General features: G+C 43.9%; 1 protein-coding gene across 2 annotated transcripts; it reads right to left on the reverse strand.

Annotated features, from left to right (window-relative positions):
• Positions 1-735: 735 nt before the first annotated feature.
• Positions 736-24100, reverse strand: LOC100547276 (exocyst complex component 1-like). 2 transcript variants are annotated; one of them, XM_003208404.5, is made up of 18 exons: positions 24005-24100; positions 22064-22231; positions 20910-21037; positions 17242-17401; positions 16392-16585; positions 14117-14344; positions 13207-13339; positions 12343-12452; positions 12046-12195; positions 11337-11430; positions 6999-7117; positions 6502-6612; positions 6124-6179; positions 5351-5591; positions 4407-4590; positions 4024-4223; positions 1761-1955; positions 736-1574 (listed from the first exon to the last, which is right to left on the reverse strand). In XM_003208404.5, exons 2-18 carry the CDS (start codon positions 22185-22187, stop codon positions 1419-1421), a joined length of 2583 nt encoding a protein of 860 aa, XP_003208452.2. In that variant the 5' UTR covers positions 22188-22231; positions 24005-24100; the 3' UTR covers positions 736-1418. The 2 variants fall into 2 exon arrangements, with proteins under 2 accessions (XP_003208452.2, XP_085086804.1); XM_085230678.1 differs by lacking the exon at positions 1761-1955.
• Between the last annotated feature and the right edge of the window lie 74 nt (positions 24101-24174).

The following is a 24174-nucleotide window of genomic DNA, read 5'->3' on the forward strand; positions in this document are numbered from 1 at the left end:
GGCTAGAGGCAGAGTTAGAAATCTACAAAAAATGAATCAGCCAAAAATAGAATGGAGTTTTGAAAGGTCTGAAGCCTGTAAGACCTAACTATCTCTGCAATTTCTGCTCTGCTTTCTACTCCAGGTGGCATGATCAAAAGGTTCAGCAGTCCTATAGTAGGACTGGCTGGCAGACAGGGAGACAAACATACATAGATGGACTTACCAACCCTCACTGTCAAGTGAAAAATCCTATTTTTTAAAAAATTAAAGCAATTCTTACAGGTGCCGGTAATACTGATATTGAGGCCAGACCAGTCTTTGAGGGCACTAATAGCCTGTTCTGGGACTTCCACCCACATCTATGGGCCCAGGAGCCAATGGAAGCTCAGCTCTGGGCCTTAATACTCTTTCTGAGTGATAACATATTGTTGTTGGTCTCTAGCACAGGTCCTGATGTGCCTCTGCATGGCAATGGGCCTTGTTGTCCTGGATCTTGACCCTGTGCTACTACAGACCTGCATGATAATGGTATGCATCCAGGTTCATTAGAACTACATCAGATGGTCTGATTTACAGGACAACAAGTCCCATTTGTAAGAAGAGGTATGGACAAGGTCATCCTGGTCAGGAGAGGGAGAGGGGTTGGCTTCACTGGAGAAGACTGCATGGAAAAGGAGACTAACATCTGGGCTAGAAAATGGTCCCCACCTGTTATGATCTTTTAGAGGGTTCTTTGAAATCAGACCATCCACATTGTGTGATCAGTGCTTTTATTTGCTTTGACTGACACTTTGCATAGAACCAAGCAGTTCAAGGTCTTTAGTTTTTTATAGACAAGGCTATCCTTATATTTGGATAGTATGGATAGTTTGTTGGCCTCCAGGTCATCAACATAGGATGCAAGAATTATGTAAATGCCATATTTTTAAAAAACAAAAATATAACGTTAAACTGTAACATCTAATGGGAGGTTTCACAATAAAATGGGATAGGAAGAACAAACCAATTTCCCTGAGAAATTAAAACAGTAGCATTTTCTTCACTCCCAGCGTAGAGCAATTGTGCACGTTCTGACATGGATATAACAGCACTGCATACAAAAGGGTAGCTTGTTGCATTGCGACCCTTGTGCTTCAGCATGGGTTCACTGTAAAATCTGAAGGTGAATAAAAAGGAGAGAATTCCTGGAGAGAAGATGACTTTCAGTGTTCGGCTATATGTGGCACTGGGCAGCAGTTTGTTGAAGAGGCTCTGCAGGGGCACTAGCTTTGGTGGTAATTTGAGGATTGGGAGTTTTTTTCATTAGGTGAACAATGATTTCTGAAGTGGAGCTCAATATATTTAATTCCAGCTGGGAAGGGTTTTACATTTGAGTTTAGCTTTCTACAGGTGCAGCTGCAGAGGATCCCTGAGCTGTTCTCCATAAACATCTTCCTCTACGTGCTGGACAGAGTGATGGAGTTGAAGTAGCTCAGCAAATCCTCCATAGTGAATTCCATGGTGATCCCTGACCCCACATAGCAGCGTTGGATCAGATCCTCGAATTCTCGGTACTGACGTAGCAGCTCCTGCTCCATAGCATGCCACACAACCTAGAGAAAAACAGAACATCAGCCTATGATAGCTATATATGAAGGCAGAAAGGTAAGCCATGCATTCTCTGCCACACAAAGATAGTGCACAGCACTAGTAAGGCACTAAGGCATTTCATCACCAGAAGATAGCCCTGAATTCCCCCAAAAAATCATAGCATCATACACAGATCACACTGCAGTTACCGGAAAAAGGTTTTCCTCTGGGGAAAGACACTTGTGGATTTTTCTGTAGAGGGTCTCAAGGGCTCTTTTTACTTCCTTGCCAGGGTATCTTTCAATGACTTTCCTCAGCTCTTGCTTGCTGTAGGCCAGCTGGAAACTGATCTCCTCTTCTTTCACCCCCTGAGCAATACGGGCTTTCACCCCTTCAAAGAAGTGCTGGAAATGCAAGGAGACATCCATTGATGAGCTGCCCTAAGGCGGGCTTCTGTGTCAGGGCTGAGGACTGGCTGCTCTCCTCAGTTCCCTTTCTTTGAGCGGAAACGAAGAGACTGCTTGTCTTGTTGGGAAAGCTTTAGGGAATTTCATCAGTTCTACCTTTCCTCCCTGCTCAGCACATAGGATCCCTAGGTGTTACATTACCGTGGAGCAATGGGATTGCTGAAAAATCACTTGTGCTCCTTGGGGCTTCATACAGCTTTGCTCACCAGAAAGGTTTTGAGATGAATGGGGTAGGGATCTGAAAATCTGCTAAAGCGTAAAGCAAACTCCAGTTTTCTCAGTTCTTCCAGTCTATACTGTATGTAAGCAGGAAAGGCTGGTGCACAGGGAGGTGCTTCGAAAGGATCATGCATCCAACCAGGGGCATGGCTGCTGCTTCTAAGGGATCAGGGCTATGCCAACCCAAAAGAATACAGACGTCAGCTAGTTTCCAGGAGCAGTGGAGCTTCACAAAATCTCAGCTTGCTCAGTGCAATACAGGTTTTTCTACCTGCACTTTTGCCAACATGGAACCCATTGGGACCTCTGGAGATCTCTAGTTCAATGCCCTGCTGAAAGCAGGATCACCACTGACTTCAGACCAGGATGCCTTGGGCATTTCTCAAGGTAGATTTTAAGAATCTTCAAGAATAGGCTGTTAAACCTCCCAGGATAAACTTTTTCAATGTTTTATTTTCCTCATATTGTTTGTTGTTGGGTTGTGTTTTTTTTGTTTGTTTGTTTTGTTTTGTTTTGTTTTTCCTATCTAGCTGGAACTTTTCATTTTTTTTTTTCCCAAAATTTGTTTTCTCACCATTCTGCTATACAATTCATGAACCTGTTTATGTCTTCTCAATTATCTTCTTGGGCCCCACAGCTAGATGCAAGATTTCAAATCTGGCCAAGTAAAAGCTAAAAAGAGCACTATCAACTCTTCCTTTAATCTATAATACGTTCAATAAGCTGTTTGCTGTCTCAAGTATTTCTGCTGCAGTTTGTAGTGCAGAAATTCACTAAATCGTAAGGATTTTCAGGGAGAAAGAGATTTCCTAAACATGAATTCCTTTCACAAACAAGCATATGATCCTAGATTACATAGGTGTCTTTGCAGTAACTCTCAGTGTTAGTGAATTAGGCTCAAGCCTGATGAGCTACGTAGGCTGTAAGAGATAGCTATGCCGAATGTCTGAGCAGTGCACAAAGCACCCTCACGTTACTTTGAGCAATGAAATCGTACTTTCCCTCAGAGAGGAAGGATTTGAAGCTATCGACATATCAGTGCTGAAGGTAGCACGAGATGCCAAACAAATCATTCAGTCAAACCTACAAGGTGTTTGACAGCAAAGACTGGAAACAAATTAAAAGGAACAGGCCCAATAAATAATTCAAACAGAGATGTTTTAGGTCGGTGAGCAGGTCGAGGAGGAGCAGAGCAAGCATGGGTCTTGGGAGCAGCTGCTGTCTCGGAGGAAGGGGGATGCCTGAGTTAGCAAAGCTGTATGCTTTTAGCTCAGTTAACAAAGCAGCCATTCAGGAAGCATGAAGCTGAGCTAGACTTATTGGTCCAGGCAGCCGTGTAAAAAAGAAACTAGCATCTGCCAGGCAGAGGCACGCAACCCAGAGTAGGAGCACAACAGGGCCTTGCACCGCAGCCATGAGTTGCAGAGGGGCTTCAGAGCTGGCCTCTGCTGGTCCCTTGTTCTTCCAAGGGAAGCTGGCACTGAGCTGTACCATAAGAATCAGCAGTAAGTGGTCACAGGAGGCGTGAGAATTTCAGCTCATGACTTCCTGTACTGTTTATTGTGGTCATAGATGAGTTGCTCCCTTGATCTTACAATATATCTTAAAACTATATTTTTTAAACCCTTACTAGTCATTGTTGCAAACAACCTCCATTCCATTCTAAGTCAAGTTTTCTAGATTTTCTTTGTCTCTTTCTCTCCTTTGGACCCTTCTCAGTGGATGCATAACTTTTGGAAGTGCAGTGACCCTTTGAGATTTGGACAAGGGTGTATTCTGTACTCACGTTGAGTTTTTCCAGTGGCTGGCCCAGGGACCTGATGACGTATTTCTCCATGTGCTCACTATACCTTTGCTTGGCTTCTTTCTTCTTACTCTCCAGGCACTGGATCTTCTTTTGGCACAGGAAGCAGTGAACGTGGTGGAAATTTTCCATCATGACCATATCTGTGTTCACCTTCAGGTTTGCTGAGGACAGGCTATTGACTTAAAAAAAGGGACAAATTGGGTATGGAGAGAAGACTCTATGTGATGGGTCAGGAGGGATGAGAGATTCAGAAGCACTGGTCCATGTAGGTAGTCTGCATGTACCCTGCTCTGCTGGCTCAGCTGGTCGCTGGTGACTCCCAAGGCTGCAGCTGTATGGTTGCTATCAATCTTTGTACTCACTGCTGTTGAAGACGCTATCAGCCAATCTGAGGTGTGCCTTGTCCAACTCTGCTCTGCGCTGAGCCGTCCTGAACACCGCCTCCGAGAAATTCACAAACTCCTCAAAGCGGCTCACAGAGGGCAGGATCCCAATCTTCATCTTGCTGGGCACCTTTGCTTCCTCAATCTCTTTGCACAAAGTCCCCTGGCAGCAATACACAGAACACCACATGCTCAGGTGTAACATGATCATCCTAGAGCAGGTTAAGACAAAGGCCAGAAAACGAAGCAGACAGTTGTGTATTTTTTCTCTGTTTACAAATCTGGGCTTGCTGCAACAGTCTGTCTTCATGAGCGTCTATAGGAAGACACTCCTTGATTTTCTAGAGGTGTTACACTGTCTCTTACGCAACGTGATACCTTGCTTGGATACAGTCTGCCATCTCACATACACCCACAGCCCCAAGAGCAAAGCCCCAATGCTATTTTTGGCACTTCTCAAAATGGTTAGGAGCAGACTTGCTGCTCCAGCTCCTGGCAGAAATGCCCTTGATGTCAACACATCTTCCCCTGACCTCATCCCCCATTGATTTCTCAGCCAATTCTGATGGGTTCTTGATCATTCCACATTCTCCTCCCTAGTGCTTGTCCCTGGCTGTGCCAGTAGGACAGAACAATTTGACATGCTGCCTGTATTACGACAGCCTTCCAAGAACTCTATAGGGAAAACCCCTTCAGTTTCCTCACCCTGATAAGAGGAGACACTTGTGTCTTTTTGGCTTATGGTGCCCCATCTCTCTCAAACAAATGATGAGGGGCTAAGTTCACCCAAAACCACAGAGCCAGAACCCCATTTGCTATAAACCAGCACGGCCTTCAGAAGAGCTCTTGTCAGAAGTTCAGGAGATCATAAAGGAGGTCAAACATCACTCATTTCTATTTAACTGACTTTTACCAACACTCACAATGCATTTGTTGAAGCTGCTCTTGGCCAGGAGCAGCATGTTGCCCAGAACAGTGTTGAGGAAGGATGAGGGGAGAGCCGAAGTTTTCCCCCACATCTCAAAGATGCAGTCATTCAGGGTAACCAGGATCTGCAGGCAGCTGAATGGGTGGGCCTTGTTGCAAACGTCTAGAAAACATCTCAGCTCTGGGTCCAGAGAACTGAAGATCTCACTCAGCAGCTGGGCTGTCTGTTCCTCTGGTCTTAAGAAGAAAAAGTATGCAATTAAACAGGGAGGAGCATTGGCACTGTGGCCAGCTGGAAAGAACTGGGCAAAGTTAAAGAAAAAAGCCTTCTGTATCACAGCATGTTTATGCTTTGGTCATCCTTCAGCTCTTCCATAGCTCTGTCTGGGGGAGGACATAGACATGTCCCATTTTGATGTTCAAAGGAAGACCTTCAGTGTTTTTATGCTGACATTTTTTCAAAGATTGGTTTCATATTATGTTTTCAGTTCACAACCTTGCTAATAAAGAACTAAAACTGGTCAAAATGTAGTGCTTTCCCATGAATCCTCACTTTCCTGACCCATTCTAATGCAGTGCCACTGCCCTGTGAAGAAGACCTCAGTCTCTCTGGATGTCCAGCTATGCTGCTTTCTGGTTAGGTGTGAACCTGAGACCACTCTGTTGAAAACAGGATGGCCAACAATGACAACAAAAATCCATCTAACCATTGTTGAGCAGTCCCTGTCCCATGCCCACACCAGAGCAATGAATCTCATCACCCACATACTGGCTTGGAGGCTTGGCACAAGCGGGATCCTCTGGAGATGCAGTGCTTCCTTCTTCCTGTAACGAAGAATGAGATAGAAGAAATGATTTTATCCCCTTCTCCCAGACGAAAGCTTGAGATCTGGGTTTCATTTCATCAAATGTGCTGCAATGCTATGATTTTCCTGAAGCCACTGATTAAATTCAATTCTCCTTTGTCCTCAGGAGATCTTGATCTGCTGAATCCTGATGCCGCTGACTGCTGCTGGAGGACAGGAGCACAGGATTGCTCAGGTATGTTGACCTTTAACAAGGTAAGAGCCATTCCATTGTGCCTGCTGGATCTTGTGTTAACCTGCAGGGAGGACTGGTTTGTGGGACCGGTGAGGACATAGCTTACCTCCAGCACCTGCAGCTCTGCAGAGTTCTGCCTCAGCTGGAAGAATTTTTCAATGAACAGCTGCTCTGCGATGCAAAGGGGTCGCAGCTCTCTCAGCACCTGCTCCAAGATCTGCTTAGGAACCATCAGGCATGTTAGAAATCCCTTCCTACACATTGTACACTGAGACAAATGTCCATGTCCACCTGAAGTGGTATCTAAGCCACCACGCAGAGAAATGTCAGTGGAGCAGAACATCTTTGCTTCAGCTCCAGGTGCACAGTGCTGGAGAAAGAGCCCTGGGATCCTAGAATCATTAAGGTTAGAAAAGATCTCTAACATTATCTAGTTCAGTCATCCACATACAGGCAGTATTGCCCACTAGCCCGTGTCCCTCAGTGCCACATCTCCACATTTCTTTAACACCTCCAAGAACAGTGACTCCATCAGCTCCCTGGGGGATATGCAGCACTGGGCATAGTCCCCGTGGGACCGTTTAGAAAAGTTCACCTCCTTACCTTGATGACGTTGCCTTTGTTCAGCGTGTCCTCCTGATCTTCTCTGCTCCCTGGGAGGCTCCACCGTGGGTGCTGTCTACTCCCCATCCCTGTTGGCTTCTCCAAGCCTTCCTGGAGACCTGCAACGTGTGTAGTGTGTTGGTGGCTGATTGGACATCTCAGTGCTTCTGATCACTTTAATGGACTGAGATGTGTTTTTTTAATCCTGATTTTTTGTGTAATTTGGTCTTTTCCTATCAGATTTTTGACAGATTAAGATATGCAGTTTTGTTCTTCTTTTTCCTTTTTTAAAATCTACCTTCTCATCTGTTTCTCTTTTATTAAGTTCTTCTTGCTTCCCTGTGAACATTTCCCTTTTGCTATGAAGGGCTTAGTACCAACTCTTGAAGCCTGGAGAGTGAAAAATCTTGGGAAGTAACAGCATAAAATGGCAGAAAAGCCTGCAGGAGTAGCAGGAGAAATGTTTGTTTCTTATTTTGATTGTAAATTGCTGGTCATAAAATATCCCTGGACAGGACAGTTGGCTTTTTCAGCAAGTTGCTTTTTACAATCATGAATGTTCATCTGGGAATTAATACACATTTCAAACACTACCAGTTTTTATCACAGCATTTTCTTTGGCTACCTTGTCTAAGTTGAAGAGAAGTTGAAAAATTTATTTGAAGTGTGCATCAAAGCCATAATTAAATTCAATGAAGGAAATGAATAGCAAAATGTCCTAAGTATTTTCTAATTAATTCTAAAAGTTGGTTTCATTCCACTATCCCCAGAGGTCCTGGGTAACTCAGGCCAGCCCTTGATTTTCTGTAATATCTGAAATATACTCATTTGAGCCAATACCTGCAGGGCTTTTACCTTTGGAAAGGATTTGTCAGATGTCCTATACGGTGAGCAAGAATGAGAGATGATACGACTGCTCGTCACCTCAGTCTTGCAAAAACCATGGGGAAAATTAATGAGTTGCTTCATAATCCTTTTCCTACCCTTACGCAATGGGAGGTGATCATTTCACTTGCTGAGAAGTGGCAAAACCAGGAAAAAAATATCTTCCCTCAGCAAATAGGAAAGAGATTTACAAGCCTGTGAGCTTTAGTGTGGAAAAGGGGATGGGGAAATGAGAAGATTTAATTAGTGACTCACAATTAATTATAAAGAGCTTGGGGTTTGCCTTCTAAATTCCCTCCAAATACCAAAACAAGACCGCAAATCATCAGGTGGTATATTTAGAAGTGATCAACACAAATATTCCCTTACAAGGCAGGGAAACAACCCTAGAGACGAGCAGAAAGAAAGAGACAGTGAGAGCTAGAGCAAGCCAATTTGGATTGAAAACTGAGAATTCCGAAACCTGACATTAGCAACACCACCAAGAAGGCAGAAGCAATGTCACCTTTGGAATATATATATATGTAAAACAGTTACACAGATATATAACTGTGCAGTAACAGGGCTGTAGACATCCACATGGCTTTTCCTTGTCTAAGTGGGTTTCGGACACTGGAATTTCTCCTGGTGCTTTAATACCTCCTGCTTTATGGGGCTAATAGGTCAAAGTATTGAAAACAGGTAACTGGTTTCACATTCACAAAAGGTTTTTAGGCAGGCTGCAACACATGCCCTCTGCTATCTTTTTTTTAACAAATTTGGCTTCATAGAGGGCCTCCTTAATAGCCAGGCCATCTTTGCACCTGCAGTATTCCCCATTTAATGCCTAGGAGACAAAAGGGAGTTGATTTTTTCCTGTTTCCCAATAGGGTTGAAGTCCCTTGTTCAGAGCCCATTAATCACTTTGTAGATATGCACCAGAGCCTCTCTATCCTGTATATAATCTTGGTTATTTGCTTCTATTTAAATAAAAGCAATCGCCCTTCTTCAGGAAATAGGGCTTGGCCACATTATCTTAGAAACCACAGAGCAGTTTGCTTTCCCACTACTAGTTCCCTGGGCTGCTTACTGCCTATATATTCATTATCTCTTATCAGGAATTCCTGTTTTTAAGCAAGAAAGAGCACATTTCCTCAGGAAACACTGTGTCCATGCATTGAGGAGTGCAGGGTGTGATAGGAAGGTTATCTTCTTTAGTTATTTTCTTTCATACTGATCAAGTGTTTGGCAACCCTGCCATGGCAGGGGCTTGGAGCTAGATGATCTTCAAGGCTCCTCCAACACTAGCCATTGTATGACTCTAAAGCTCATCTGCCAGGCGTCCTGGAAGGATGATCAGGATGACAGAGTAGGTTGCAAGAGACCTGTTGCAAAATTGTCTTTCTTTACAGCTCGTATGAAATGCTCTCCTTTTTCAAAAAATCCATATCTCAGTTGTCCTGGGATGGTTACTACAGACCCATTTTATTTTCCTGTTATCTACTGGCTATAGGCTTTCCTATGTCCTCCAGCATCAGTGACAGTTCACAGCAACAAGTTCAGCAGGTTAACAGCATTGCAAACCAATTATTTTCCACCAGCAGTTTGCAGACTGTCGCTCTGATTTAAATGCCTGTTATCTTGCTTTTAAATTACAAGGAGAATAGTAATGTCCTATTGACTTTCACCATACATCTTGTGTTTTAATGCTTTTTATCATGTTACTATTTTTCTGCTGGAGAGTTCTTGATCTTTTTTGCATTTGGTTGGTTGGGGTCTTTTGGGAGGAGGTTGTGTGTGGATTGTTTTTCTTCATCTAGTAATAATTGTCTCTCTCTTGGCTTCATAGATTGGCATGGAAAAATAGGTTTCTGGTGCCTGCAAAAAGTTTTCCTTTAGGTATTCATTTTCTCTGTTTCTTGCAAGATGTCAAAATGGAAAACTTTACTTAAGAATCAGTATCCGAGCATGCGAGAAAATCATAGAATCATTAAGATTGGAAAAGACCTCCAAGATCATCTTGTCCAGCCATCAATCCATTCCCACATGCCCACTGATCATGTCCCTCAGTGCCACATCGACCCCTTTTCTTGAACACGTCCAGGAACGGTGACTCCACCACCTCCCTGGGCAGCCTGTGCCACTGTCTGAGGAGAAATTTTCCCTAATATCCAGCCTAAACCTCTCCTGGCGCAATTTAAAACCATTAACTCTCTTTCTATCAGTTTCCTGGAAGAAGAGGCCAACCTCCACCTTACTACAACCTCCTATTTTTACCACTGTCTGGCATCTGGATGTTGCAGCCTGGATTGAGAGGCATTAGGGATGTATTGGGGCACAGGACGGGAGCTGGCAAAACTAACAGCTGGGTCCACTATTGCCAAACGGAAACTACTGTTCGCAGTGCAGACCAGAGCAATGCCGAGTGCTTCAAGCCACACGAATGCAGCATCAAGCCTGGGACAAGTTCATCATCACCTCAATGTGCTGAGGTCACCCTGGGAGGACTGCAGTTGGTCATACCACTGCAGGGAGACAAGCCCTTGGCTGGCTCCTTCAGCCAGCAACTCTCTTTCCTTCCCCAGGCTTTGACCTCCAGCTCTAGCCAACATACATGGTATGTCCCCTGGCGCCTGGAGACGAGTGATGGAGTAGGTGTAGAGCTGGAAGAAGACAGGCAAGTGCTCTGATGGACTAAACATAGCATGCGAAGTGGGTTTTGACATTCAAGCTGGGCCAAACTGGCATGCAACTTTCCATTACAGTGCTTTGTTTTTCTGAAGGAAAATGCGATTTCTGTGCAATCAAAAACTTCCAGAGACAGATCAGTTTCTCTTTTTATCTTCAGAAAAACCTGACTGGAATATTTTGAGTCAAATGCAAGCATTTCTGTTGAAATGATCACCTTGGGACAACACAACCTCACAGTTGGCTCGCTGTGAAATCATTTTGTTCTCAATAATATTGGTATGAATACGTTCGTGTCTTCAGGAACAGGCTTGGTGCCATCCCTTTGCAGCGAAAAGTGTCTGAGCAGTTATGCTTGCATGAAATATAGACCAGGCATTAGCTGGGCACCCCTACACTCCCCTTGCTAATGACTTCTCAGGACGTTAGACGTTCTTGGCAGGGGATTGGTACTGGATGATCTTTGAGGTCCCTTCCAACACAAGTCATTCTATGATCCTGTCATGGCATATCTTAGCCACTCACACATCATTTACGAGCCCTGAATAGGGAAGATACACAGAAGCTACAGCCCTGGGAAGCAGCTAAGTGATGCTGAATAATACATAGGGCTACTGTTCACATAAAGGCTGCCTGGTGCAAACAGAGCCAGCTTAGTCGCATCCTGCCAGCTGCAGACTCACAGAGGAGAAGGTAAATTCATGGCACAGGAACACGCGTGATGAAGGATGATTGCAAATAAATCACTACTTAGCAGCACAAAGAACATATTTGAAAATCACTTACTTCCCTTTCTTCTTCCTACCAAGAGGGTTTTGGCCTGTTCAAAAAAGGCTTTGATTTCCTTATCATATAGTCTGCTGAGGTTCTGGGCATAGACCTGGAAAGACAAAAGAGATGCATGGATTTTCAGAACAGCTCCCATTTCAGAGCGTTTTCTTCAGATATTTTCTAAAGCAAAAGTCAGCAGATGGAAACTGAAACAGGCCCGCTGATCTCAGTGTGTAAGGCCTTTGGAAAAGCAAGAGCCAGCATGAAACATGAAAACCAAACCTCAATGATGTACAAAGAACCCTCTCATTCACTTAACAAAGTCCATATTAACAGAAGATGACAAGGACTTGAAGGGCTTCCCAGAACCCTATGAATAAAGCACTGTTGAATGAAATACAGGGTGTGCTACATTAATTTCATTGCTATCATGCACATTTGATAGAAGAACGACAGACGACAAGAAAAAAGACTAAATTCTGGAATTTCAAACATTTTTCTTAAATACAGTATCTATTACCAAGTCCATATGGGAATACTTTCTGTTAAGCACACGTGTACTTAGAATCAAATGTACAAACTGAGTGGATTCTTTCTCAGAAGTGCCAGCTGCTGGGAGCTAACAGACAGGATGGGTTTGGAGAAACCACGCTCCCACCATGAGTGAACCCATTTGATTGATTTGATACTGGTTTGCAGTATTATATCAGTATTTCAGCCATACCTTGGGGAGGTCACAGAACAGCACAGGGTTAGCGTTCCTCAGCCAGGCCATGAGTGGAGTGTAGGGCACCAGCTCCTTGTGCTGGAGTCTGTGGCTTGGTGCAGACAGCTTGTCCACAGGCTGTGTGAGAGCAGGAATCTGAGCACTGCCCTAAAGCAATGGGAATGGCAGAAAGTATTAAGTAGAACAGCCTTGAAAAGCTCTGGAAAATAATTGCTTCATAATTCTTGGATTGTCAGTTCTGAATATGTTTGAGAAGCAACAACTTTAAGCTGCTGTGTGAAGAGAGAAGCCCACCTGCCGCTCAAAGATGTTCGTAACGTGACCGATGAAACGGTTTTCAAAGTTCTGCTTGAGTGTTTCAAACATGATCAGCTGCTCAGCCACAGCCTGTAGCTTCCTATAACCTTGAGGTGAAACAGAAGAGGTGTTGTTGCGTAGAGTGGTGTGGGCTGCAGCTGCAGACCAACATCACTCAACACACTGACATATATAGGTGGTCTTCAAGTTCTGGGATGAATGTGACCACCCAACACAAAAGCCAACAAAGGGAAGGTTTGCTGTGGTACCACATAAAAAGACACGAGGAGGGAGTTAAAATTTAAGAACAGAATTGCAAATTATTGATCAGCCTGGGCATGGTCAAGGACAAAACCCAGCCTCCCCAGACAAAAAAGGCATGGAGTTTCATCCTCAGACCATTCCTGTACCTAACAGCTCTCCACCACTAATCCAGTGGATACTGCTACAAAAGTGATCATTTTTCCACACTCAGGTATGGACTACTGGGTTACCCCAAGATACTAAAATTTCTAAATCTTTCCACCAATTTTTTTTACAAAACCTCAGAGCAGTTGACCTGTTGCACAAAGATAGAACACAATGATGTCTTACATCCAGGTATTCAGAAGAACCATACTAAAGCTTACCATTGAGATTGCCTTAAAATTAATACTAACTGGACCAATTATTGCCTGAGCCCAGTAGCAGATGCCTGCAGACCTGCTGGTATAGCATAGGTGCGCCAGCTCTGCCACTGGCAGCACAGATTGGGTTCCTAAGCCAGTCTCCCTCCCACTTCTCACCAGGTGAAAAAGCAAAGCACTCAGAGATAAGCTGATGTCCCTGCTCTTTGCAGACATAAATCTCTCCTTGCCCTACCAGACTGTATCTGGATGTTCATGCAGACAGATAATGCCTCTGCTGCAGCAATACAGGCTTCGACTCCACGGGGGCTGGAAAGATCTGCACAGTTCAGGGCCTCGCAGTGCTCCTTGCCAAGGTCGAGGTGGGTCTGAAAAGAAGCCAGAAGAGAGCAGGTGCAAGCACATCCAGCTTGTCATCCCTTCCAGCCCACCTGGAAAGCTGTTGGCTTCAAAGAACCAAGTGCTGCTGCCTTCAGCTGCCTAGCTGCATTTGTCCATCAAGAAGCCTGCTGCTCTGTTCCCATCAAAAGGGTCCCAGTATGAGTTTCAAAAAGGCTGGCAACTCTGGTGGCAGCAAAGTGCAAGGAAGGAGAAAGGAAGCACTAAGAAAACTGCAGCAGCTAAGAAATAAAAATGTCAATGGTATCGAGGTGAAAGTGAGGACTAGCTACACTATTACATCCTAGTTCCAGCATTTATGGTACACTGCTTTTGTAAGTAATTTGTTTTCTCATATGGCATTACACAGGGTTAGGTTCAACTTGCCCATGAAAAGGACTTTTGAGGGAGCCTCAAAAGCACTGGATCACAGCGAGCACTGTGCACCATGATTGCTGCAGCCTATCTGAAGTCATAGGATCATAGAATCATAGAATGTCTTGATGGGAGGAGACCTTAAAGATCATCTAGCTCTGATCCCCTGCTGTGGACAGGGTTGCCAGCCACTAGATCAGGCTGCCCAGGACTCCATCTAGCCTGGCCTTGAACACTGGGGCAGTCCATCTCAGCAGAGTAGTTATATTATCAGGATAATGTCCCTCATTTCTAGGTCAGAGAAGTTCTATAGCTACAGTTTTCAGAGTGTTTGGGGTTCTTGGAGAGTTTCTGTAATAGATTTAACTAGAAGACATTGCAAACCCACATACTGTGAGGAAAAGAATCTCATCCATCAGCTTGGCCTTGTTAGATGTGATATGATGCAGCAAGGAGTTCTCCTGATGGATGTGGTCCATCTGCTGCTTCACGCTTCCTAGCAGCTCATCATAGACCTGCAAGGTCTTCTCCACTCTGGTCACCTCTGCCAGTGCCTCATCAATGAAGCTCATCAGCTGTGTCACCTGCTTCTCAGAAGAGATGATAGCCCGCAGGTTGGCCTGGGAAAAGGAGAAACAGAGGGCTTCAGTGTCAGCACCAGCTCAGAGCCAAATACCCTGATGGATATGTGCATGTGCACAGATATGTCTCTAGTATGGAAACTGAAGGCACTGTTTGCCTCCAGAAGTCTCTCAATGGATGGTAGAGATGTAACCATGTGTTAATTGCTGCTGTTGAGCTCCATTAATCATTAACCACTTTCAAAAGTTAATTGCGTCATTTTCAAGACCCAAGCACCATGCAGGATATCAAGGATACAAGCATGGGAAACTGCTGTTTTTCTCTCCATTAAGAGAGTCCATTAAGACTTTTAAAAGAGTTTGTCTGTTCAGATATTTCAATTATCCAATGTTTTTTTTTTATTAAATGATGACCAGCAACAGAAGCATCTGCAACCTTGAGTACTCCCCACACTCAGCTCTCTGGTGGAAAATGCTAGGAAGGAGAGAAGCAAAGTCTTGTCCTTCTGAATCAGGTTGCCTACCCTTGCACTGAATTAGGAATATGTCTGAAAATAGATTTCCTGCACAGGAAATGTGCACAGATACAGCTGAGCATTTATAATCACTTCTCTACTTCGAACTCCTATTGCATTGCTACTGGGATAAAGATGAGCTCCAGATATAGAAGTGGCACATGCAAGAAACTGAAGCATCACAGAAGTGTTCCTGGAATGTGTGTAAGCCATTCTGAAGCTTCCACCTGGATCTTGGAAGTAGGGCTTACTGGTCCATGGTACTGCTCAGAAAGCAACAACAATGTGCAAGGATCTACAAGGGAGCAAACAGTCCTGCTGCCAGACTGCTGCCTTCTAGCCACACATCAGGGATGTTCACGTAGTATTAAATGCTCCTCAATCCCATCCATAACCCTCCTGCCATCCTGACACCACTATGCCTTTGGATTATCTCATTAGGGCTTAATTGAGCTGCAGGAGGTGGCAGAGCATCATGGTAGCATTGCTGGCACAGCGGCTCATGGAGCATCTCCACTTGAGCAGTGGTACCATGCTCCTGCTGGACAGCAAACAACATTGCTGGGAGATGCATGCTGGGATCCCAGGGGTATACAGGGATACCAATGTGAGAATCAGGCCTCCCAGTGTGAGAATCAGGCCTCCCAGATGCACAGCCATGCTCTCTTTCCCCCCAAAGCCGATAAGAGCTCTCTGAAAGTGGGTACAGTGTTTCATAGTCCCCAGAAGAGCTGGACTAGCAGAGGCTGATTAGTGTTGGAAGAGAAGCACAAGGTGTTATCACTGGGATGTGGGGGAAAAAATGGTTAGATATATGCATGTGCTAGCCTAACTTGCTGGTATTAATTACCCTCAATATCACAGACTAAGCTTTAGAAATAGAAACATCTCATTAATTAATTTGTATTAAAAATAAGCAATGTTTATTCATTAGAGGGCCCTAAAGTAATGTATTCAACAGTGCTTTTCATCTCGAAGAGCTTAACAGAGTTTTATTAACTGCCCTCGCAGTGTGTTTTACAGCTGGGAAATGGAGGCACAAAGTGCCTGTAGGAGAGCAAGCAGGAACAGACATCAGGAGTTCATTTTCCAGATGAACTACTTAGGTTTCCAAGCATAAGTCATACAGAGACACAAACTGGGAATACAGCAACTATTGGAGCTGAAGGAGGTTGAGTTTAGAATTTGTGGCTCCTAGTATGTTTCAGAATATTTCCTCAACTTTTCAGAATATTTCCTCAACTAAGAGGAAATTCTTCACCCCATCTCTGGAGTGCTCAGGTTGGATGGGACCCTGGTCCCTGATCCAGTGGATGGTAGCCCTATCTATGGCAGGGGGGAGGAACTGGATGGTCTTTGAGGTCCCTTCCAACCTAAGCCATTCTGTGATTCTGTGACTTGTTCATTGTGCACCACAGCTGTCCTTCTGACTTCTGTGTGAGATGTCTTGGGACATCAAGATGACTTTTGGGCTGAGTGCTTCTAGCAAATGGAAGAGTTGTCAATACCCAGTGACCCAACCCAGTGCTCCTTCAGGCTAGGAACCTTGAATCACAGTCCTTGTCCCTCACCTCATCCAGCACATGAAGATCCCTGCTTAGCTGCTCTGCAAAGGCTATGGAGTTGTTTACAAGGGGCTCATGCTCCTCCATTAGCTTCAAGACATCAGCAGCTTCCTTCGGTGTCATCTCCTGGTACACACTGAGTTCCTCTTGGTTCTCAGTCTCCACAGTGTCCCTCCTGTCCTCCTGCAGCCCTTGTCTCCCTGTGAGGACAAGAGAAGATGTGGATATGGCCAAAGCTGTCTCATTCTGCCATTTCATTAGCCCTTTCATCTGCCATTTCATTAGTTGTCATTGAGGTGTCACTGAGTTCAATCTGGTGTTACAAATGACATGACTCCAACGGTCTCATTCAACTAGAATAACATCGCAGCATAGAATAAGGAAAGTCCTACAGGTGAGATAAAGGAAAACCAACTTCCTAAGGGAAAAAATGGACATCTGACGTTTAGTTTAAGTTCTGGCTGTGGTTTTTCCTTGCTCAATTCTCTAGGACTCTGTGTAGGAATGTGTTGATGTTACACAAATTTGAAACAAATTTTAGGGGTGAATAGACTTATTTCTACCAACTGTGCAGATAGTTGTGGATTGTATACTAAAATTGATGTTTGTGTCTGTATTTCTTGATGTCCTGCTGGGGAATATTGCCAGGTAGGCAGCCAGTCTCCCCCTGGGCTATTGCTAGTAGCACTTTGCTGCTCACTTTACCCAACCCAGAGTGCAGGCAGTATCTTTGAGAGGCCATCCAAAATCACTAGAAGATAAAAGCATGCAAAGATCTATGATAGAGGCGTATAGTGATGATGATGAAAAGACAAACAAAAATCAGTGCCCTAAATGTGACAAAGAAATGAATTACCTTCCACTGAACAGGAGTGGACATTCACAAATGTGATAGCACTGGAGAGAAATCGGTGGTTCAGCTTCCACAAGCATCTGATAAAGGTTTTTTTCTCATCAAAGCTGCTAGCAGTCCACTTGTAAATCTTATCAAACTGCAGGTCAAAATCCAAGTTCACCTAGATGTAAATAATTAATTACTTCATCAATTAGATGCCATTTACCTCATGATGTACACTTAACACAGGTTATAGTCCATTTTAACAACAGTACTGAATGTTGTGAAAACACCATGTGCACTAAGAAGAAAAATGCATATGGAATCAAAGAATCATGGAATCTACCACTGGATGGTCTTATACCACTGTATGTTTGGCACTTTGCAAATAGTCACAGACATCATAAAAGCACTGCAAATAACAGCATGCATAGTAGTTCTGACCCTGGAAAAGGATACTGAGACACTCCGAATAGTCAGATCAGGCACTCAACCAGCTCTGGTATCCTGCTGCAGCACACTGATTTGTTTTCATATTGCATAAATCTCTCACCTCTTACTGCAGGTTTTGGTGGATAAACGCTGATGAATTTTGACAGCGGCCACCAGCAGATGCTTGGGAGAAAAGCATTCAAAGGCCAAGGCCAGCATTATATTGCCTTCAGGATTGCCTGGCAGCCTCCAGCAGCCCATGACCTAGCAACTCACTGAGCCAGAGGTTGTACCCACAGCACTGTGTTTAACAACCCTTGAAGGACCTACTGTCCCTGATTTCCTAATGGTTCATGCACACATCACCTGGTATCTCCCAATGACCTGCTGTCCTTCAAGGAAGGGCAGGAGTAACTCTTCAAGGCCAGCTTTTGAATTGTATGTTCTCCTTACTAAATGGCCAGATATATGGTCAGAAAGCAACACTATTCCACATCATAGTGACCGTGGGAGCATTTTTACTTCTTGCTGGAAGAACAACACCCTTAGCACTTCTCCATGTGGTTTTCATCCACGTAAGGGTCTCTGTATGTATGTCTATGTAAGGGTCTATGTATGTATGTATGTCATATCTCTGTATGTATTCCCAGTGGATGTAGTCTTATAGACGGTGAACTACAGCCATTCAGGAGTTTTAATTTGCCTCTGCGGGATATATGTGTATAGAGAGAAGAGGAGTGATTGCTGAACTAGAAACATCCCACAGAAAGAAACTCCTTCCTGCTCTGTCTCATTAGCTCTTAGCACAACCTGATCCCATCTGCGGGAGAACTCAGAAGCTATGCTTGTAATTATTGATACTAAACATCATAACAGGCGCAGAATCTGTGAGGATTCACACAGTCCCACAGTGCTTTAATAGTTGCTTTCTAAACACCTTGCGGCAATATTTCACACCCTGCAACGCTCTGCAGGCTCTGCAGCAGTCCCTGCAACGGCGCAGAGCAGTGATGTCTGGGGGGGATTTACAGCACGCGTGGTTTATAGCGTGCCTTATGAAGAGCTACTAAAGCAGGGAGACAGCCGTTAATCGCTTCATAAATATTAATACTGTTTTGGTCAAGGGAGCTGTAGATTTCAGCATCTCTGGACTTGCAATGTCAGGATTTTGCTGGTGCCAGGGATCCCAGCACAGTGGAGCAGACTGACAACCAAGCCCTGCTGTATGCTCTGAACATCAGAGCCATGGGCTGGGGTCAGTACTGCCAGACAGAAAATCCATATCTGCATTTTTATGGACCTGCCAAGCCATGCGCTGTGCAAAATCTGTGCTAATTTCAGCACTGGGCTACAGTGGGGATCTTGCTGGTGTCTCCACGTGGAACCATGAGAGATACCAACATGCCATGGGCTCCTGTACAGCAGCTTCAGCTTGGCAGTGGTTCCTATTCTAGTAATAACAGGGACAATTCTGGTTGCCAGCACTCAAGAAAGTTAAATTCAGCCTACGAGAGGTAAAGAAGAGGGCTCCAGTCCTGATGGATGGAGTAGAGGAGTCAACACAGAAGAGGAGAATATGAGGTTGTTCTGCTTAGCCTGCCCACAGGAATCATAGAATCATTAAGATTGGAGAGATACACTAAGACTGTCTAGTCCAACCATCAATCCATGCCTGTGACTGCACTACATCAGGTCCCTCAGTGCCACTTCGACCCTTTTCTTTGTCACCTCCAGGGAAAGTGACTTCATAACCCCCCTGGGCAACCTGTTCCACTGCCCACCACTCTTTCTGAGAAGAAATTTTCCCTAATATTCAACCTGAGCCTCCCCTGGCACAGCTTAAGGTCTTTGCCTCTCATCTTTTCAAAGGAAGGTTTATAGGAGAGGTGACTGCAATCTAAAATTACATCTGCAGAGGAAAAGAGCTGTGTGATCTAAAGGACAGGGCACAGCACAACTAGAAATGGGATGCTGTGGGCAGGAATCTAGGAATCTAAGTCAAAAGAAGGCTTTAGCCATCAGGGCAAACAAGTTCTTGATTTGCCTCCCAGTAGGAGGTGACTGAAAAATACAAAGGCTGTAAAATAGGGTAGAATTCATTTATCTCATAAAGGGGAAAGGACTGACACTCTGGGAGGTATCTTCTAACTCACTCCTCAGCAGCCAAAGCATGTTAGACAGGATGACAGCTTGTATTTTCTCATGCACAGGGAGATGTAAGACATTGAAAATATCAGGTCAGTTTTAATCACAGGATCAAGATGCCCTGCAAACCTGCATGTGTTATTTGCCTTTCAGACAAACTATGCAGATGTACTTTATTTGCCCTGGATGTAGAACTGGAAAGCTGCTCTTTTTCTTATTTATTTCTATGCTTGTGAAAACCCAGGCACTGCACCAAGGCTCATGGAGCATTCACATTAATAAAAAAAACTAATTTTAATAACTTTAAAAACACTCTGCCAGCTCTAGCAGCAGAAAGGAAATATCTTGTCCAAAAATTTTTTCAAAAAATCTTCATGTCCCCCTAAAAGCACAGACTCATGCACACTCCAGCTCCCTATAATACTTCTGTAGATGTCTCCACTTCATCTTTAAACACTCTATGCAAATGTTTGTCAAGATCCTTTGTCAACATAAATCAACAGATGAGTCTGAGTACATTTTCTGTAAGTGCTGGAGATCTGGCAAAAGCACTGCAGCCTGTCTCTTTAGGCTTGGTGCTGCTGCAAAGAGCTTCAGGAGATGCCCCACCTGAGATTACAGTTCCAGGGCAGTTTCCCATTGATTTGTGTCAATGCAATGGTCCACGATTCATTGCTCACCTTACTTGAGGATTTAACTAGCCTGATTTTTCCCCAACAAAAAGAGAGGATAACTCAGGAGGGAGGACATCATTTCAGCCTCAGATTCCTTGGCACGTATATCGCCATGAAAGAGGAGAACAAGAAATCCCAAAGCAGAATGGAGGAACCATGCACAGACAGAGAGGCCTCAGTTCAACATACTCTGGGAAATGACTGAGAGGGAAGGCAGAGGGCTTTGAAATTTTTTTCTATGGAGGTTATTTCCCCCAAATTAGTATCTCTCCTAGATTAGGTAAGAGACCCTCTTGCTGCTCTTTCTTACATTCAAATGAATGGACAAAGGACATAAATCTCCATATGGTTCCTGGCACGTGTCTCTCTAGTTTCATACTCATTTCTCTCCCCTATGATCAGTTCTGTTCTTCATCACAAAAGGAAAATCATTCTTACCTGATCAAGAGTTTTGCCATCCACGAGCTTCAGCTCTGCTAGAGGCCACCTGTATGCCATCTTGTACTGCTCTCCTCGGTCTACCTTGACCTTCACCAGAAACGGCTGCATTGGCCTGAAGGCATCCACTGGCAATGAGGGACAGGAAAAAAAAAAAAAAGAACAAACCCTCACAGTGTTATTACAAGCCCACTACACAACTGCACAATGTGAGTGGACAGACAGACACTGATTGTGCATTCTGTCTTCCATGAATGCAGTTTGGAGATATGCTACAAGGCTTTTCACTGAACATTTTACAAACTGGAAGTTCTCTCTGGGGACTAAGCCAGAGTACTTTGAATCCAATGGAGAGATTCCCAATAATTTCTAGAAGTTGTAAATCTGGCCATGGTGCTGTGGTACTTATGTAACACATAAGTAATATTTCAGCAAGATCCAGAGGTGATAGGAACATGTTACCCTATTTCCATAGGATTTATAGTAATTACATGCCATGTTGCAGTCCCTACAACTGGGTCCAAAACCACTGCTTTATTTGAGTAAAACCTGTGCTAAGATGAAAACCTGTGCTCCCATAAAAAATCAGTTCCAGCACAAATTAACTCACAATCATATCTTGGTTAATCTGGGTTGGATTCACTGTACCTCATTCTGGCTACGAATTAGATCTCCCATCTGATCTAGATATCCTTAGAAGGGAGACATGGACTGTTACATGGGTAATACACGGTTTTTGGATGATGCTTGTAGTGTGGCTGAATCATCCCTTGAAGATATTCCTCCTGTCCTCTACTGATTACAGAAGGAATCGAAACATGTCATTTAGGCCAAACACTGTGGCTAATGGTATTAGAAAGTGATCCTATAGTAGGTGGCTGTGCTATCTAGAAGCTTGTGGGCAAGAAAGTGTCTTCCCTGCACGTAAAAAAAATCTATGCTAACCACTCCAGTAGGTGCTGTAGAGTGATGATGCAACCAGAAGTGTATAGACCACAGGAGATGTTGTGTTAGAAGATATTTGTTGCTGAGCTCTAATAACAGATTCTATTCAAATGGCAATAAAAGTAATCTTTCGTCGATGGAGGGAGAGCTCCACAAAACCTCCCTGGTCTTGCAGCTCAGCCTGTCTCTTACCACAGTGGGGTCCTTACCCACTACACAGAGAATGGACATTTTCTTCTTCTTCCCCGTCTTCCAGACACGAATGGTTTCCAGCAGCTTCTTGTTCTGTGGGTTGAACACCTCTTTTTCCAGTGAGCTCCAAAGAGAAGCCATGGTGAGATGTGCATGCAACGGCTCTACTGTGCTTGTGGTTCCTCCTGGGAAAACAAAACAAAACAAAACAAAACAAAACAAAACAAAACAAAACAAAACAAAGTGGCCAGAGAGCTGATTTCCACATCTCCTGGCACACTGGTGAGATACATTCCCCCTACACTAATTTCCTGGATAACAGTCTCTGTTTTGCAGACAACATGAGTGTTAAGTAATGTTATAAACTTGAGAAGTTCACTCTAGGGCAAGCAGGACACTGCTGTGCATCCTGCACACAGTGAAATTGTATCCCTGTTCAAACCATCACTTGGGAGGTATGCATTAAACGCAAGGTATACATTTAATTCACTCTGGAAAAAAGGACTATAAAGCTCACATTTCCCCATGCTCCAGAACATTGCCCAACACATTCATTCACTGAGAAAAGTGAATGACACGAAGACCTATTACTCATCTGTTAGATATATGTGTTTATCAGGAATAAATCCATTCCAACCAGGATATGTACTAGGGCAGGCTGCTCCCATACATGGCCCTGCTGAGGCCCTGTATCTAAATTACATCTGCTCTGGGAGTTGCTGTATAGCACATTGGAGTTTGGATATATCAACATTTCCAAGGACTAAGGAGTCAAAACTGATGGTCAAAGCAGCATTTAAAAATAAATAGAACTGCAAAGTTCCAGAGCAGCCAACAGCTATTTGCTCTGATACACTGTGCATTGGATAGCTAAGCACTTCCATAAGAAAATACAAGAGATAATTCTTCAAAAAGAAAACTCCTTCTTTGTTCCAAGTCATCATAGCATCTTGAGCCACAGGACCTTGTCCATGGGCAGACAAACAGAATAATAGCTAAAAGCAATTCATGGCCTGGTAATTTTTGTCAGACCTAAAACTCTTGGAGCTGTATTTTCCCTGCAAGTCAAATCCAACACAATTAGGGAGGAGATGTCAATTCATGTCCGTATAAACATGGGGAAATAACAAGCAGTTATATTATGGTCCTTGAATTGGTGGTGAGAAAATAAATACAGTGGCTACGGCTAAAAAGTTACATTTAATGCAAGTATTTTAGTAAGAATTAGGAATAAACGACAGCCTGCAGGAAAATAGTAATATTCAGAAAACTCACTGCTACCAAAATTTATGAGTTGCTTGGTGACAAATTGAAACAAATGGAACCTCCAATAACTCCCTTCCTTAGCGATGGGGATTTCAGCTCAGCCACAGAGTCAGCAAGCTTGAAATCACATCCGCAATTATTAAAACCCTTTTCTTAAAACCTGTGGCTGTGACCGAAAAAAAAAAAAAAAAAAAAAAAAAAAAAAAAAAAGAGAGAGAGAGAGAGAATTTGCTGCTAAAATAATTCTATTGCCACAGCGTCTCTTTGAATGCAATCCCTCTTGGGGGTGTTCTTGTTTCCTCAATCCCCATCAATTTTCCAAACTCTCTGATGGCATTGATCTCCAGAGACAGGGATGGCAGCTCCAGACCCAACCCTGGTGCTTTTAGGCTCACTAACACATTTATAATAGCACTTGAGTGGCAGCTGAAGACAACTGATTGAAAGCCAAAGCAATGGAGGACTCACTGCTGGTTGATACGCTGATGCAGAAAATACAGTCCTTTCCACCAGTGTAACTGAATAACTCTCTGTGGCCAAGCCACTTAACCCCCATTTCCTACGGAGCACCAGAAATACTTAAAGATCTTGGTGAAATCTGGAGATTTGCACTGAGGCTGACATTGCCCATCCAGGCAGCTGGCAGAAGGGAGGAGAGGGTTAGTGAAAGGAAAATTGTTCAAAGAATTTACCGGTCGCGTCTTGCTGAGGATGAACTGTGGGATTTCAGTCGCAAAGGAGTCTTAGAACAGGAAACTACTGGTAAAATGAAAGCTTGAAGAGAAAAACAGGAAGCCTGAAAAACCTGAGTGAAGCCCATGAGCGGGTAGTTTGAAGTCAGGGCAGGAAATCACTCATGCAA

Source organism: Meleagris gallopavo, chromosome 9 (assembly GCF_905368555.1).
Source record: "Meleagris gallopavo chromosome 9, MGAL_WU_HG_1.1, whole genome shotgun sequence".
In the NCBI taxonomy this organism is placed as follows: Eukaryota; Metazoa; Chordata; class Aves; order Galliformes; family Phasianidae; genus Meleagris; species Meleagris gallopavo.

Bases quoted from the DNA above. Each gene is read 5' to 3' on its own strand.
- LOC100547276 (XM_003208404.5), bottom strand. From the start codon at position 22,187: ATGGCTTCTCTTTGGAGCTCACTGGAAAAAGAGGTGTTCAACCCACAG. The intron at 11,431-12,045 runs GTATGGCTGAAA...TTGTCTTTCCAG, and splicing joins TGTTCTGTGACCTCCCCAAG to GTCTATGCCCAGAACCTCAG. The intron at 1,575-1,760 runs GTAACTGCAGTG...GTTTTTCTCTAG, and splicing joins CAGAGGAAAACCTTTTTCCG to GTTGTGTGGCATGCTATGGA.